The sequence below is a fragment of the Mytilus trossulus genome, chromosome 13 (genome assembly GCF_036588685.1).
Source record: "Mytilus trossulus isolate FHL-02 chromosome 13, PNRI_Mtr1.1.1.hap1, whole genome shotgun sequence".
NCBI lineage: Eukaryota > Metazoa > Mollusca > Bivalvia > Mytilida > Mytilidae > Mytilus > Mytilus trossulus.
Window position 1 is genome coordinate 28,506,812 of NC_086385.1, and position 18,935 is coordinate 28,525,746.

At 31.6% G+C, this 18,935-nt stretch overlaps 1 protein-coding gene and 1 long non-coding RNA gene across 2 annotated transcripts; both read left to right on the plus strand.

Annotated features, from left to right (window-relative positions):
* Nucleotides 1-715: 715 nt before the first annotated feature.
* LOC134694217 (uncharacterized) lies at nucleotides 716-3,244 on the plus strand. The gene is made up of 2 exons (XM_063555214.1): nucleotides 716-2,212; nucleotides 3,197-3,244. Exons 1-2 carry the CDS (start codon nucleotides 716-718, stop codon nucleotides 3,242-3,244), a joined length of 1,545 nt encoding a protein of 514 aa, XP_063411284.1.
* A 3,636-nt stretch (nucleotides 3,245-6,880) lies between these two features.
* On the plus strand, nucleotides 6,881-17,425 carry LOC134694943 (uncharacterized). The gene is made up of 4 exons (XR_010102657.1): nucleotides 6,881-6,950; nucleotides 9,757-9,855; nucleotides 15,531-15,614; nucleotides 17,361-17,425. It is a non-coding gene; the product is annotated as an uncharacterized LOC134694943 (long non-coding RNA).
* The last annotated feature ends 1,510 nt before the right edge of the window (nucleotides 17,426-18,935 follow it).

The following is an 18,935-nucleotide window of genomic DNA, read 5'->3' on the forward strand; positions in this document are numbered from 1 at the left end:
ATTTGGACACGTGATATTTCCAAAGAAGAGGAAAAATCCCGTAATTTATGGCATAAGAAGCAAGAATTACATAAAAAAATTACGGTAAAGAGCAGTCTTTTGAAGATAATCGTAAACCGAAGAAATACAAGAAACGGCAACAACGATCAAAACTTCAAACTGGTCAAAATACCAGAAGACAACCAAGTGGACAAAAGAAGATAACCAATCGCAGACGCTCAAATTCGACAGCCAGAAAAAATACTTCGACAAACATTTCAAGAAAGCAAAGTCGGTCAGTGTCGACAAAAGGAGAACGAAAATCATATGCGGAAGTAGTTCGCAATGCTCCGTCTCAAAAACGTCGAACAGCGAATCCGCAGTCAGCTGGTAGATGAAACTACCAACAAAATTGCCGTACAAGAAATAAATCATTGAACCGATCCCGTATCAATAAGATTAACGTTCAAAACAACCGGCAAAATTATGTAAATTATGTAAAAACTAATCAGCGCCAGAATCAAGAAAAACGTATTCATTTTTTAGTGTCGGGCCAAATAACTCCCGAGAGGGAGAAAAATACAGAAGAAACCAGTCTAAAACATGCCTAAAAGTCGATCCAAAAATTATAAATTTGTCCAACAGAGTATTTAATGACAATGAACTTAAATTGCTTAAAAGGGGTTTAAAATTTACACCAACTCCCTCTGTGGATCATGAAGAACTTAAAGCAGACATGTTGAAATTTTGTCGAAGATTGAGACTCACTGAATATTTCGCGGATAAAGAAAGTGAGGAGGACGACTCGTTAGTACGAAACAAATCTACCTTTATTCCAAATACCAGAAGAAACAAGTGTTTAGATGACTATATCGAAAATGTGTCCAACTACCCACTTACACCAATTAAAGTCAACCACAACTTAACTAAGGGCGAAAAGTCAGCACTCCAAAATCTAAGAAACGATAAAAGCATAGTAATTAAGCAGGCCGATAAAGGTGGGGCAATAGTAATAATGGATTCAGACTACTATAGAATTAAAGTTGAAGAACAACTCAATGATTCGACATTTTACTCAGAAATTCCTGATAATATAGATAATCTAGTCAAGAGAAGAATGAATAACGTACTGAACAAATACACAACGGCCACTACGGAAAAAGAGTATGATTACTTGAAAAATTTCGAAAGGAAAACGAGTAACTTTTATGGCCTTCCAAAAATCCATAAATCAAAGGAGATCCAATCGGCTATTTATTCTCAGCAAAACGAATACATAAAAGTGCAAAAACCGACGGATCTTAAACTTAGACCCATCATTGCAGGTCCAGCAAGTCCCACTCACAGACTAAGCAACTTTTTAGACATAATTTTGAAACCATTATGTAAATATGTACCGAGCTATATAAGAGACGATATAGATTTTCTCCAACACCTGCCAAAAATAGCACCGGTTCACGCTCGTTCAGTAAGCTTCGATGTCACACGCCTATATACGAACATTCCACACGATTTAGGAATAGAGGCAATACAATATTGGGTGGCAAAACATCGAGATGCAATACCAAATCGATTCTCTGTTGACTTTATACTCGATTCTACTAAACTAATTCTTGAAAACAATTCTTTCTATTTCAATGGCAAGAACTATTTGCAACTTCGGGGGACAGCAATGGAAACAAAATTTGCACCAACCTATGCAACATTAGTCATGGGCTTCCTTGAACAAAGACTGTATCAAAAAGTTGAAAATAATTTTGGAGTTGAATTTGCAAGAGAATTTGAATTATCATGGAAAAGATACCTTGATGATTGCTTCATTATCTGGAACAAATCTGACGAGGAACTCCAACTATTTTCAGACATACTAAATAACCTTCATACCTCCATAAAATTTACGAAGGATGAAAATTTCAACCAATTACCGTTTCTAGACATTCTTGTTATTAAAGATGGCACTGAAATTAAAACAGATATTTTTTACAAAGGTACTGATACTCATCAGTATTTAGATTTTAATTCGTGCCACCCATCTCATGCCAAAAGGAATATCCGCTATTGTTTAGCAAGAAAAATATGTACAGTAGTCGAGGATGCACATTTGAGAGAAGACCGTCTAGAGGAACTACAATCATTTTTGATCAAGCAAAACTATCCAGAGACTTTAATAGAAAGGGGAATTCAAATGGCAAAACAGATTCCAACCAACTACGCTCCACCTGCGAGGAGCAGAGTAATAACAACGATAAAATACCGTTCGTTATTACACATAATCCCCGGAACTTTAAAATTATTCCCGTTGCAAAGGCAAATTTACCTATTCTTGGTCAGGATGAAAAGATGCGCCGTTTAATAAATACAGAAACACTTCTACAAAGTAAACGGCAACCACAAAACCTTGAACGACTATTGACCCGAGCACGATTCGACCAAAAAAGAACATTCAGTGTGTCAAAATGTCGAGATAGTCGTTTTTGAGCATGTCCGTATATCCATGTCGGCAAAGGAATGGACATACCTAATGGTCTATCACTTTTTACCAACGAAGACATTACCTGTAAATCCGAGAATTTAATTTATTGCATTAAATGTAATGGTTGCCAGGAAATTTATATCGTCCAAACAGGGAACAGTGTAACAGAAAGAGTGCGCATTCATAGACAACATATACGGCAGCCACAATACAGAAAGATCCCCCTAAGCAAACATTTAGACGAATGTGGAGGGGGATTTTTTTAAATATTCCCATTTTATAAAATGAATATGGGTTGTGACATTACACGAGAAGTCAAGGAAAAACATTTTATTTTAAAATTTAAATCACGATTGAATGCAAACTATGCATTTTCTATTGTGTAATAATGACGCTATACTAAGTGTAATACGATTTATCTCCCTTTATATACTCAACGACAACTATGACGTTACATACCTAGCGTTACATAGTTACGTTAATCATGTATATATTCACCTGAAGAGTGTTATTTAAACATGAAAGTACTAGTGAATTAAAACTATTCATACCGGAAATGTTGGATTTATTAGTAATCTATATACATTTATTATAGTAATCTTTATATATATATATATATATATATATGTGAACTTTTACATTGTTGAGTCTTGCTATATAAATTACTTATTTAACTAACAATTTCTATAAATATAAAGTTTAATAATTTGTGCAGAAGTTAATCAAAAACCTTTTCTGTTTTAGATAAATAAGTTGAGGAAACTGTTACCTTATCAGTTCAAACTATTTTAAATAACTTTAAAGAAATACTGTCAGGTCCTTACTTAGACAGCATTCTATAAAATCAATGCAACTGCGAGGTCCTTCCTCAAACAGTATTTATTTTAAGTTAACAGTTAGAACCTTTCTAACTGTTTACGAATTTAATATGGTTTCCAAACCTTGTGGAAACCATAATCCCTAATTCCATAATCCGTAAAATTAACTAAAAGTTTAAAAGTATTTGCTACAGTTTTTTAAATTTGACTAAACATAACTGAATCAGAAAACAAGATTGAAATCTTAAGAGCCCGGCTCCTAAAAGTCAGCTAAAATAAGGTTTAACTTTCAAAAACTAAAAAGACATTATTTACCTTTCTATCTTAAATATCTATAATTTTAGTTAAAGTAAAAGTGGATTTTTTTTCTAAAACTAACTTTCAAACAACAATCTGCCTTAAGAAGACAAAGTTTTTAGCAAGACTAACGTTTTTAGCGTTTTTTACGTCACCGTTGGAAAGTTGGATATTTGGATGTTGGAACGTAGGAAATTCTCGCGAAAGGTAGATTTAAAGAAAAATAATTATTCATAAAAATAATTCATTAATTCAAATAAAATATATTTCTCATCTCATTTTTGTATAAGAGCTTCTAGTATGTTATTTATTTAAATTCTCCTTGGCAACAATAAATAAAGTTACAACTGCGTCATCGGAAGTAGCGGCCTGAATGTGAGAGCAAAACATGTGTGTGTTAACAGCTGACAAAATTACAGAATTCGAAGCAAAAATTGAACTAATAATCATCAACGATTAGCTTGACATGTTATAACTACTGCGCATGAGCAGGAATGTACACATCCATTCATAAAGATAAACACTCAGAACAGGTGCTCGTAATTTACATTTCATAGTCTACAATGGAAAACTTCATATAACATCAATTCAATCAACAGGACTGATATCCGGAACAACATTTCTTCAAACAACAAATACAGTTTATTTACAACACGCATACAAATAGCGTTTTTTTTCTAACTGTAACACTATGTGGATTGACATCAGCACATGCTTAAAAATGCAAATTAATTTTGCAACGAAGCACTGGCAGCAGACGACACTTTAGCCTTATATATCAACATGGAGAAGGACGAAAGTTTCAACTATTTCAAATGAATTAACATGGAAGTTATGTTAAACAAGAGTCAGATATTATACAGATATTGGGAAGTATGTGAGGCCAATTTATTTCTGTTTATAAAGTTCACTTTATGTGTCATAAAATAATCATTCAAAAATGACAATATTACAGTTATGAAATTTCTAGTCAATAATAAAATTGAATAAAATATGTTATATTTCTATTTAATTTGTATGTCACTGTCGTGACTGTTTCTGTTCAAAAATGAACAATACAAAAAGATCAAAACAAAAATCCTTAAAGCTGCTTGTCTCAACAACACATTTCATATGGTGAACGTTCAAATAAATAACATCATAAATCTATGCACAATTCAAAATATACAACTCAAACACTGCATGTACTTTTCATATAACACATGTTTCAACAACAACATTCTTATATAAGAATAAGTAGGGGCTGGTGCCTTACAATATTTACCTTCTTTATTACCGAGAAAGGGTGAACATTAGTTGTAGGAATTTTTTAACAATTCGATTTTTAAAACGATAATTTTATTAAATTAAAGAAATATTGTTTAATAACTTTATATGGAATTGTAACAAAAAGAGTTAAAACTTCAAAACTGTTATCATGGTTATAAGGATCAAAAGAACCAGCAATAGCCATTATTCATTTAAAAACATCCAAACATTCGTTTACACTTCAAAACTATTTAATAGCACTATTTCAAGTTTTTTTTATAATAGTTTATGACATTTTCGAAATAAGTTAAATACACTGACATATTAGTTGTTAAACACTTATATAAAAACATTAATGCATAGTACGGACGGTCCAATGTTCAGAATAGATCCTCAACTTTAATTGTTTAATTATATAATGGTTTCATACTCTAGTATATGACTCTTCATATGAATGTAGAAGAATTGTATGATTTGTTTCTAAATGATGGAACTGTCGGTTGTTTGTCAAAACATTTATTTTCGAAATTTAATTGTTAATGCGAGTGAAACAGTTTGACATTGATAGTGTCATTTCATTTTTAAGTGTTTGCATAAGCACGAAAGTAATGTAGGATTAGCGGAAGAATGTTTTGAAGTTAAGGAAAAATTAAACAAACTCAGTAGAAAAATTTGCTTGATAATATCTTTGAGAGTATCTATACTGCATCAAATACATTCCAGAAATTTGTTAAAGGTAACAATTCGAACAACAGTGTGAAGTGTTTAATAATCTAAAAGAGCGACGCAAGATACCAGAGAGACGATCAAACTCATAAATTGAATATGAACTGACACCGCCTTGGATAAAAATGAAAAAGAAAAACAGAAAAACAATAGTACACATGACGTAGAAAACCTAAGAATAATTAACACGAACCCCACTTAACGTAGAATACATCGCATTTTGAGAACAAGGTGTTTTAAGATCATCCTTTCTTCATCCTAACTGTAAGACACGTCTTAGACAAAAAAATATTATCAAATATGGCTGCAGTCTTTGTGCTTATTCGTCGAAAAGTCTGCATAGTGGCCACCACAACTCTTTGGACCTCTTATATGATTTGGATAGCATACATAGCTACTTGTTGTCGCGTATTGTAGTGTAGCAGATTTGACAATGGTTTACACAGACCACCAATGAGCCCTCGTACATTGTCTGTTTTTGTTTTTGCAGATAATTGAAGCACAATATTTTGCCATATGGTGTTTTCCATTTTGTAAATACTGATGTTCATAACAATCGAGTGTTTTGAAATGCATGAGATTTAACGCAGTGTTCTGTTACTGTGTGCAATCAACACATGTTTAGGCCTACAGCTACTCTATCAATTGTAAAGTGTGGTTGCTACGAATCTGCAATCTTGCCAGAAACAGTATGCGTCGTTGGAAGTCATGTACGAATCAAATTTCAAGCAGATGATGAGCATATTATTTTGGTAAATCCAAACACTTTTCGTTCAATTTTTATACAGAAAGTTTGTGACTTTAGTTTTTTTTTTTTACATAGTATCAGAGCGATGGGGCATGTTTCGATAAAGACTGATAAATGGTTTTAGTATTCTTACTATGAACCGACTAGTCTTTGCTCTAAGTACCTAATTATGTATGGTAAAATTAGAAACCCAAAAAAGAATATATGCTTTGAGTTAAATGAAGATGTTGTTCCTTTATAATATGTAAGTTAGTGATTGTCGTTTACTTCAGAAGTATGGGAATATTCCTACTGAACAGGAAGTCTGTTAATATTTGATAAAATTGCTCGTTCAAGACGGGCATCAGTTTATTTTTTTTGTATTTTATTGACATTCAATATGTAATTGTTTTATTTAAACATAAAAGCATAATTGTTTAGTGTGTTGTAATAAATCTTTTTTTTATATTAATATGCTTCGTTATTAACACTCAGTCATGTTATACTGTAAAGTTTCGCCTGCACTAATGGACATTACAATCTATCCAATGTTTAGTAACTAAAATTTGAATTTATATTTAAGAACGGCACCCCTCTTCATTCGGCAGCAAGTAACAACAAGTATAAAGCCTACCACGGCATTAAACATGCCCATGCAGGTGCCAATATATGCAACACTGAGGTAAGTTAAACTTATCGTCACTCTCCATATTGTCAGAAATCTTTTCTGAAGAATAAACAATGGCGATCAAGTGTAGAATGCAATATCACATATCTAGTTTCTGGTTGTAAAGTCTATAGAATATATTAAATATAACAATATATGAACAAGGTCCATTGAGTTAAATGAAGTCGAAATGAAACAAAAATTGATTACAAAAATGTACCAAATTTATCATCATTATTTTTAACAGTTGTCAATATCTTAAACTAGCAGCACAATTTATTAAAAAAAAACGATAATTCAGGACAAAACGTTTAAATATAAATTAGGACGTATTTTTTTAAAATGTAATACCACATTAAAACCGAAAGTCTTACCAACCTAGAGAGCACTAAAACTTATAGAGCAGGAGCTGCTAAATCTGCAGGATAAGTGACATCACTGAAAGTGTTTTAATAAGGTATTGTTGTTTAATCTTAAGTTGCCTATGAAGTGCTTTGTAAACTCGTGTTTCTTTCTTTGTCTTTAGTTTTTTGCCAGGGCGTAATCGGTTTCTCTTGATTTAAGGGGTTTTATGATTCAGTGGTACAATGTACATGATGTATCTTCTTCATAAAAAAATGTTATTGTATAAACGGTAATGTCTTGTTTTAAGATCTTCATTTGCTATCAATTATTCATGGCAAATAGTAAGATTGTAACGTTTAAACCCGCTCAAATTGTTTGCACCTACCCTTAGTCAGGAATCTTATGTTCAATTATTGTCGTTTGTTGATGTGTTTCATATTAAGTGTTTCTCGTTTCTCTTTTTTTTATATAGATAAGACTGTTGGTTTTCCAGTTTAAATAATTTAACACTAGTCAGTTGTGAGGACATTTATAGATTGCTGTTCAGTGTGAGCCAAGGCTCCGTGATGGAGACCCTAATTCGACCTGTAATGCTTTACTTTTCTTAATTTTTAACTTGGATGGAGAATTGTCTCATTGGCACTCATCCCGCATCTTCTTAAATCTATTTAATCCACCATTTTTTTACACTGCCCTTACCAAGTAAATGAACTAGTTCTTATTTAGTCGTTTGATGTATTAGAGCATTTGATTTTGCCATTTGCTTAGGGACTATCCGAGAGTTTTGCCGGAGTTCGGTATTTTCGGACTTTACTTTTTTTCTAAAAATAAAGAAATTCTGTTATTATCGAATATAATCATTCGTGTAGTACTGGCAGCGCGTACAATTAATTATTTTGGTCAATGATTTTCTTGTATAAATAGTCCATATACAAGTAACGTATACATATCGATACAAGTTCTTTTGATTGATCATGCAATTTCTAAATTTGAACGTGAATGATTATTTTTTTATGTTTTTCAAAATATAATTATTTTTTTTCCTATTTTTAAAAAGTATAAATAAAGGCAACAGTAGTATACCGCTGTTCAAAACTAATAGACCCATGGTAAAAAAAAAACTCGGTGTAACAAACTAAAACTGAGGGAAACGCATTAAATATAAGAGGAGAACAACGACACAACACTGAAATGTAACACACACAGGAACGGACCAAGCATCAGACAAAATCCCACGAGAATAACAAACATAACATCAAAACCAAATACAAGAATTTGGGATAGACAAGTTTCGTGACACGTCTTATCGCAATATGAATTTACACTCAAAAGTAAGAGAAAACTAACGACGCAACGTTAAAATGTAACACACACAGAAACGAACAATAATATAACAATGGCCATCTTCCTGACTTGGTACAGAAAATTTTTGAAGGAACAAATGGTGGGTTGAACCTGGTTTTGTGGCATGCCAAACCTCGCACTTTAATTCGATTTAAAGGGCTTGACCGTTAAATCACGTTATCAGAGGAAGACAAGACTTGCTACAGTTCATGCACAGGTCAATGAAACGCGCATGTCTTAATTCGATTACACGGCATATCAATTTTACCAGCTGAAGCACTCCTCACAATATTTTGAATGCACGGTCTGCTAGGAAGTAACTTTATATATCTAAGGTCAGATTGTTGAGTTTATTGTACCCATAATTAATGTAAATACTTATCTTAATAATTTTTCAATGTCAACTGATTATTGATTAATTAATTTCAAATCGGTCACATTCAATTTGATAATTTATAAATTATTGGACAATCTACTAAAGCAAGGATTTATATATAGTATACACATCTTTGTCTAAAGTTATTATAATACGAGCGAATTTATTTTAATTTATTTTTATGATTGTATAATAAATTTTTCATTCGCATAATTTTTAATTCCAGTTATATTGATATTTTTGTATCTTTTTATCGAGGTATTAAAATATGAAAACTAGGTTCCATGTATTTCTATTCAATTTACATTTCGTAATGCAGATCAAAATGGTAATGTTCCATTATCAGGTATGTTTAACTATTATTTAATAATGGGTTTGTGTTGTGAGACATTAACACCATCAAATGCAATAAATTAATTTATGGTACCATTTATTGTTCTTTAGCGTGTATATATCTAAGCAATCCATTTAGATATTGATATGTAGTCTCTAGCGTTGGTCATAGACAGGTTAACATGTATAATGATATCGGGCTTTTTTGGAGAGAGGTGTTTAAAACCTGGGAAACTGATCTTTTCTAACCTTTGTCTTGAAATCTGTATTTTTCGGATATCGGATTTTTACTGCAACATTAGAGTCATTAATAGCTGCATCAGATTTAAATAGGTTTAACATCTTCATTACAGTTCTTCTGACAAAATGAGGCTTTTAATCTAACAAGTTTTATTTTAACTTTCTCTTCAATTTATATTTCAGAACAATACTCCCCTACATTTGGCAGTACACTATGGCAATGTTGAAGTCGTTGAAGCACTCATACATGCCAATGCAGATGTAAATATACGAAACAAGAAGGTGAGCTCTTATGATAATCTCAGTCCCCATGTTGAAAGAAATTAATTCTTAGGAATAAAGAACGTTGGTATCATATAGTTATTGTAATGTACACGATCTAGTTTCTGATCGTAGCGTTATCAAGTATATTTCAAATACTACAATTAACTATTCTGTTTAAAAAAAAACGTGCGTAGTCTTGCATGCATGATGTTCCACAGAGTGGACGTAGCCAGTACTTGTATCTCCAAACAACAACAAAACACTAAGTGCTAATCTGAGAGTTCTAGCAGTTACTGACAGCAAATTCAAAGTCCCTAATAGTTATCAAAGGTACCAGGCTTACAATTTACTACGCCATGCGCGTTTCGTCTACACAAGACTCAACAGTGACGCTCACATCAAAATATTTATAAAACCAAAGAAATACAAAGTTGAAGAGCATTGAGGATCCAAAATTCCAAATAAATAACAATAAATTTAAAAAAACATGCATCTAAGACAAAGTATTCTATTTTGATACAGTAGAAGTTATAAGACTGATTTTCTTTTTAGCCAAAAAGCAGTTTAATCATATTTTCATAACCTCTATCATGTGTTCAGCAATACTAACTAATTCCATGTTTAACAAACTTGATTATGCATAAGGGTCGTTGACAGTCAGCTTTATATCATCACGCAGAAGCCTTGGTATTTTGCACCAATTGTTTGTCGGTCAGTTTTAAGTTGTATTTTTTTTAATATGCAGACTAATAAATTGAAAATCTTGATCATGCCAAATATCTGTCGATTTTTAAGCTTTGCCCTATTTATCCTTGGTCTTTTTGTCGTTTTATGCTTAAAGTGAGGGCTCATCTCCTATTTCAAACAGACAAATCATAACACCCTTTTGAATTGAATATCGTGTGTACTTTAACAAGCATAATCCATGTATGACCGTAAAAAAACATTCTGTTTCGTTGTTGAGTACGTACACTACACTTAAATAGCAAATATACCTTTTTAAAACTATTTAACATAACTAAATGTCCATTATGTATTCCGTGTGGCTGGCATGTCTTGATATGTCACAATGTGTGTCTATATTGTTGAATGGTCAATTAAAGCTTGAGTAATATGTTTTTAACGACATATTTATTCAAAACACACACTTTCCGTATATGTGGACATGTCCCAAATTAGGAGCCTGTAAGTTATGGTTGCAGCTTGGTGATGTGCTAAATACAAGTTTTTCGTTTATTTTTCTGTACATTTAGAATGTCGTTAGTATTTTTCTTTTGATTGTTCAACATAACTATGTGATTTTAGAACCTTTTATAGCTGACTTTGCGGTATGGGCCTTGTTCATCTTTGAAGGCTAGTTATAGAGTATCAGTGCTCTGTCTTTATATAAATTAAAATACGATCTTGGTTACAATATATATAAATGCTAACGGGCATTGGATATATAATTCCAATACTTATCAAATTCAACTATATTTCTACTGTATTATGTGAATCTATAAAGCCACATAGTATATATCAGCAACATTTTAATGTCGGGATAGAATTTATAATTCAAATATAAAAATAATATTGGAACACATGACTACAACATTGTGTCTGCACAAATTTAGAGAGCCATCATGTCCTCCTTTTTTCAACATACAGATACGTAAAGCAAATGAGTAGTTTTAATGTCCTAGGCTGACTCCTACAACAAAACTATTTGACTGCATCAACCAAAACTAACCATATTTGATCATGTAAATTTATATTTCTGAAATATTTATGCCAGGATGTGTTGTTGCAAACAGATAACAGCAATATTGAAACACAATAACTACATTATTTTTATTCGCATAACTTTGGGGTGTCAGCATGTCCTCTTTATATTCATTATATTGGTACGTAACAAAATTTCAGTAGTTTTCATACCTCAGACTGACTTGTACAATAATATTATTTCATCGCATCAACCAAACCTCACCATATATGCATTTTAGTAAAGAGATTGTGATGCACCTCCAATTCTAAAATGGTGACATTCAAAATGAGCAAGTATTTACACAATCAGAAAAAAAGTAATATCACAAAAGTACCGAAATTCCGAAAAAAAAATCAAAAAAGAAAAGTCCCTTATCAAATGGCAAAATCAAAGGTGAAACACATCAAACAACTTTTTGTCCTTACTTAGAACAGGCACTTTTTCTGTAGAAAAGGATGGTTAAATCTGAGTGTATAGCTAGCTTCTCACTTGTATGACAGTTGCATCCAGTTTCATTATATTGACGACGATGTTTAAACAAAACAAACAGACACAATAGGTAAACATATCATAAAAAGGGGTAATGCAGTCAACATTGTGTTTACATCTAAATACCTTTTTAAAATATCAAAATGTAACAAAGAAGCACAAAAAGGTAATCTTCAAATTTATCATCCTCACTTTGCTTTTTTATTATACGATTTTATTTTAAAATATAAAATCTACCTAACAAAGGTTGAAAGATTTTAAGTACATGTACCGAATCCTTTTCCTGACAGACACTTGGTTAGATTAAAATTAGTTTTGAGGTAGAATCTCGGGAAAAGCTCTTTTTAAAAGAAATTAAAACTAATAACATGTGACACAGTTTCCACCTAAATTTGTATAAATGGACCAATACGTTTGGCCCTAGCATGAAAATGTGTCTTAAATACATGAACAGAACATATATGAGAATGAATTAAGTGTTTAGGTTCTATACTACCTTTCCCAAATTAATAAGTTGTTGAAAATTAATGATTGATAGAATTTTTTTTTTTTTAAACTGAAATCATCTTGTTATGATATTGCAATTATTGTATTAATTTATGTTGACCTAATTTGTGTTGTATGGCCTGATAGAATTTTACCAAATAATCCTATAACTGTGCAGTTTAGAATTCACTGGAACTATCACAGATACTTATGGCATGATTGGAACTTTCTATTTGACGATTCTAGATTGATCCTTATAAAAGATGCGTAATTTAAACTTCTACATTTTCCCAGAAACTTTCGTTATACTTCCCTAGAACGTTCCATGTATAGAATGTTCTAGAGATTTCCGTGACAAATATATATATACAGACACTAAAGTTAATCTCTCAGAATTAAACTTAGACTTAGAAATCGATAGACATTAGTATTCACAGCATTACGATTGATACTTTTATTCTGCAAACATCAGACTGGACTGTGACCTTAGAAGTGAACGTAATATTCAGATTGGATTCCGAAAGATTTCCGGATACGGATAAAGATAAAAGATTGGACTCATATGTTGACAGTTAAGTCGACAGTAATATTTGTGTCATACCTTTTGTAAACTTTTGTATAATAAATCATGTTAATTTTTACTATTGATTTGTGTCTTTTGTTGGCTACAATTTAAAGGCGAATTCTGGCCGTAACAATCTGATCATTTGCAAGTTAGATATTAACTACTAATTTTTCTATCCTAAAAATACCAAATTGTCTTCCGAGAAAGCTCCTGAACTGTAAACTTCTTCTCTTCTTGCACATAACTTCTAATTGATATGACAATTTGGAGCTTGAAATTAACATAAGGTGCTGCTTATCAAATGAAGTCAATACATTTTTTAAACACATTTTTTATTTCGATTTTTTTTCGGTTTGGAAGGGGGTCGGTTCTCTTAGTCTAAAGTTCTCCGTGTTGAGTTATTTAAACTGTTGTTTGTCATTTATTCGGTTTTGATTAGTTTTGCCATGACATTATCGTTTGTTTTTCGACTTTATTTGTTTATTCTTTAGCATGTTTAGTACCGTATGCGTCCCGTTATCTTTTATAAACTATATGTTATAACATTGCCATTAATATTCTGATATATAGTGCAACACGACTATTCGTGGGTATTTGACGGTAACAGAAAAAAAAATCTAATGCAATTGCTTCACTTCATGTCTTTGAAGACTTGTTTGAAATCGGAAATGTTGTACAACGACCTATAATTTTTATTTACCAGAAATTTTATTTACGTTTAAGACATATGCAGTTCAATGTAAAATGTTAAACTTTGAATGTATAATAACATGAATAACAGTTGATTTCTTTGGTGTTTTTTTCAATATCAACTTATGGAAATGACAACCCTTCAACGAAATGTGAAGAATACAAGCAAAATTCCGACCTATGTATTCGGTTCCCCGATGGGTTCACTTTTTCTACGTCATTAGATAATGTATTTTTTTTTTACATCAACTTACTACCCCGGTTTTATAACCTTTTTAAATTATATCAAACCACATTTTTGCACTTTCTGTCTTCTGTAACAAATGTGCAGCTAGTACACTAAAATACAGTCGACTTTCGTTATCTCGAAGTTAGTCGGACCAGAGTGATATTTCGTCTCAAACGAAACCGGAAGTTTGACAAATCAGGGACACAACTCTTGCTTAATTTGGTTTAACTAGAATAGACTAAAATAAATCCGGATGAAAATGGGAAGATGGATGGATTTAAAATGTCATGGTCTTTCATTATTATGATAACATTACTTTCCTCATTCTTTTGTTTCAGTTACAATTTTTTCGAGATATTAATTTCCATTCGTTACTTTCGTTATTTAGGTTGGTTATAGTTGACAAAATTGTTTATTCTCGGATATACGAGATTTAGAAAATAAAGATTTTCTCTTCATTTTGTTTTATGTCACTCTTTCTTTTCAAAAGAAAATATAACAATTTTAAAGACGCCGAACAAAAAAATGTATATCCTTCATATCAGGAAAAACGTGACTTATAATTGTGAAGGTCATAATATATCATATAACGCCTCCGTACTTAAAACATCATAAAAAAATTAAAATGTTGTCCATACTTTATACCAAATCATGTCAAAAACTTTGAAATATGAAGAATGTGTTAGACTTTTTAGTTAAACATGCATCTCATTTATAAGAACAGTAGTCACATATTTTCTTTTTAGTTCAACTCATTGCTGTCATTGTAAAGTTGGAAATATATTATCTTTATGATACGTTGTAATTGGATTATATCAAACTTGTTGACATATGAAACTGTTATTCTTATGTGTTCTTGTAAATTGTAACGGTTGTGTTCTTGTAAATTGTAACGGTATAACGTTCATTCTAACCTGACGTTCTAAAATATAAATATATTGTCTGAGCTGTTCTGATCGTACTCTTATGTCATTTACTTATATATGAATGATCTATCTGACGTCTTAAACGATTTCATGAGAATATAAGCATTTTACAGGAAATACAAACTTGAGAAACCGATAGTTAAATCATCATCGAAATTTCTCCAACTCTATCTAAATATGTTATTGCAAATAGTTTAAGCATTGCTTTTATTATGACTAATTCAGTTTGCTCCGGTTTTTTACGTCAATAGATAGATAGATGGATAGATACGAATATAAAAAATGGTTTATCAACACCTCACAAAATACAGAAAATCAATTTCAACCTCGGAATGTCATCTGTTTTTCACTTATGGTAAACAAAATGACTATCCCTTCTTGAAAACGAATACGTGTTTGTCTTGAGAGATAGGGGAAATTATTTTTACTTGATTAACACGTGTTTCAAGTCTTTTAGAAAATTAAACTTAATGTGAAAGAAGGATACAACCATCATTATAATAAATATTATACTGACGTATAATCTGCGTCGTGCATTTATGTCAATACATTTTGTTCTCACAGGGATTGACACCATATGATGTAGCGAAAACAGAACCATTATTGAACAGATCAGATAGATACCAAAGGATCCTGGAATACTTAAAGGTAAAACAACTAGTGGTGTGACTACATACTATACTAGTTACTGTTTTTCATACTAAAACAATCATGTTAGACTTACAAAGTCATAACTGCCTAGACTGACTTCAAAACAAGTGAGTTTTCGTCGTTTGATACATTTATAGTTTGCCTGCGACTGTTTAGATTTTGTAAAACAATGCTCTTAAGTACTTCATAAGCAGGATACCATGAGTTATATCAATAATTAGATAAATTTATCATAATTCAGATAATAGATCGTATATGCAGTCGTGTACGCGTCTCATGTTATGGAGATTACTGTGTCTTTACTTACTAGGTTTGATTGTTTTAGAACAAAACAATATATATTTTCTTAAAGGGGCATATACCCTTCAAAATTTAAAATATTATTTGAAACATATTCTAGATAATGAAAGGTCCTAAAATATATATTTACAATTTATAATGTAAAAAGATGTCGTATGACACCATCTAATTTCGAACTTTTTGTAACTTTGAGTCCTCAATGCTCTTCAACTTTGTACTTGTTAGTCTTATAACTATTTTGATATTAGAGCCACTGATGAGTCTTATGTTGACTAAAAGCACGTCTGGCGTATTAAATGATAATCCAGGTACCTTTGATAACTATTTACACCACTGGGTCGATGCCACTGCTGGTGGACGTTTTGTCCCCGAGCGTATCACCAGCCCAGTAGTCAGCACTTTAGTTTTGACATGAATATCAATAATATCGTCATATTTTAATTATTTCCTGTTACAAAACTTTGAGTTTTTCGAAAAACATAGGATTTTCTTATCCCAGGAATCGATTACCGGAATTTGGCATCACTTTTTGTAATTTTGAGTCCTCAATGCTCTTCAACTGTGTACTTGTTTGGCTTTTTAACTATGTTGATATGAGAGTCACTGTTGAGTCTTATGTTGACAAAACGCGCGTCTGGCGTATTTAATGATAATCCAGGTACCTTTAATAACTATTTACACATCTAGGACGATGGCAGTGTTGGTGAATGTTTCGCCCCCGAGTGTTTCACCAACCCAGTAGTCAGTACCTCGGTGTTGACATGATTATAACTAATAAGGCCATTTTATAATTTCCTGTTACAAAACTTTGAATGTTTGAAAAATTTAGGTTTTTCTTATCCCAGGAATAGATTACGTTGGCTGTATTTGGCAAAACATTTTGTAATTTTCGGTCCTCAATGGTCTTCAACTTTGTACTTGTTTGGCTTTATAACTTTTTTGATATAGCGTCACTGATGAGTCTTTTGAAGACGACACGCGCGTATGGCGTATTAAAAACTTTGATAAATATTAACACCACAGAGTTGATTCCACTGCTCGTGGACGTTTTGTCCCCGATAGTATCACCATCCCAGTAGTCAGTACTTCTGTGTTGACATATATATTAATTATATGGTCATTTTTTATAATTTCCTGTGCCACATGTGTCACATGACTTTGTTTATTTGCGAAAAGCTAAAGATTTTCTTATCGCATTATTGGATAACCTTAGCTGTATTTGGCACAATATTTGGTAATTGTGGGTCTTCAATACTCTTCATCTTTGTACTTGCTTGGCTTGTAACTTTTTTTCTATTAGCGGCACTAATGAGTCTTATGTTGACGAAACGCGCGTCTTGCATATTAAATTATAATCTTGGTGGTGACAATTAAACATGTTAAAAGTCGATAAAAGCATCTTCATTGCATAATTAAGAAATTACATATGATGTTATTTTTTAGGATACGACGGATACATCAGCTAGAAACAGTCACCAATCAAGAATTACACACAACAAGGAAACGGCATCTTGTGCTGAATCTAGCCTACAACAGGAAAAACAGCAAATTGGAAACAAAGGTAGATTCAACCATTATATTTTTATTTTCACGATGCATTTCAAACAATCTTAATCAGTGTGATTTCCACATAACAATAGACCCTAAGTACTGCATACATATCGATCAAGCATAGGATAATAAAGTATTGAATCAAATGATTGTCACAGTTATTTAAATCATTATAGTTAGTTTTCCCTTAATTTTTTTCTTCAAGGATCCATAAATGAATCCCCTAGACCAACTGTATTTTTATAACTTCTTAATTATATCAAAATGATTTTTTGCAATCAAATCTTCTCATCTTATGTTTGTGCTCACAGAGCCTTTATGCATTTCAGAAGATAATCCTTTAGTGACACGTTTGTTATATCCCTCTGAAATCCTTGTATGACGTCCTTATGCATTACAGTGATCAATGTTAGAAACAAAATTTCAGATTTGTTTTTTTTACTTTTCAAAAGCTTGTTACCCCTAACATTTGCCTAAGACGATAAAGTGCAATGGACATGATAATTAACTAGTATATTAAATTTTATATATTTAGCATTATAATCCTGGTAACTAATTAAATTGAGAAAAAAAATGTAATGTAATGAATTAAACATGCATACACAGGTATATTTATTGTATTGTAATGCATTTAATGTGAGAAAAATGTAATTGTAATTGTAATAAAAGAATCACAAAGTAATTGTAATGTTATGCATAATATTGCAATGTAAAGGCCCCAGGCATGATTCAGGGACCGTTAATGAATTTTAGCTCTTTCGACCACCACTGTTAAAAAAGAAAGCAAATTATAGTTTCATTGTTTTTTTTCAAAATTTGGTCTTTCTCAGACTAAACTAACTTCTGTCGATTAACAACTTCGTGAACATTTTAACAGAAAAAAACAAGCTTTTTTCAGCAAAGGATATTTCTTTTAATATTTCTTTTGGTTGAAATGTCGAGATATTTATCCTCTGGGGCAACTGAAATCCAATTGCTTTCAATAACACGGATGCGGCCACTTTCATTTTCGACAAAAACATCTGAAAAGTGACGTTTTTTTTTAAATATTTGATACTTAAGCTTGACTCGGAATGCTTTAAATGAATAAATCAGTTAAAATCTTTCGCATTAACTAATTGAAAGAATTGAAATAGACACTTAAGTGTTTAAAAAGTGTCCCAAATCTTTCGTCAGATGAACCTGAAATTTCAAAATCTGTCATTGTCGGACCTTCTCCTTTGCAGAATTTCGAAAGTGTCGATTTTTATTGCAGATCAAAAAATTACTTATTATCTTTATCACTTAAATCTTTTTTGAACATTAATTGGTACATTTAAAGCAAGAGTAAATCAGAACTGTATACTTACAACATCTTATAAATGTCTTTGTATGTTTTGATAACTGTTAGTGATATTTGTTTTTCGTTAATTACTTTGAACTTAGTCAGGCCGTTAGTTTAGGTGTATCAATCATTTTACATTTGTT

Coding starts and splice junctions, on each gene's coding strand:
- LOC134694217 (XM_063555214.1), top strand. CDS start 716: ATGTTGAAATTTTGTCGAAGATTGAGACTCACTGAATATTTCGCGGAT. Junction 2,213..3,196: donor CTCCACCTGCGAGGAGCAGA/GTAATAACAACG, acceptor TTTCTGTTTTAG/ATAAATAAGTTGAGGAAACT.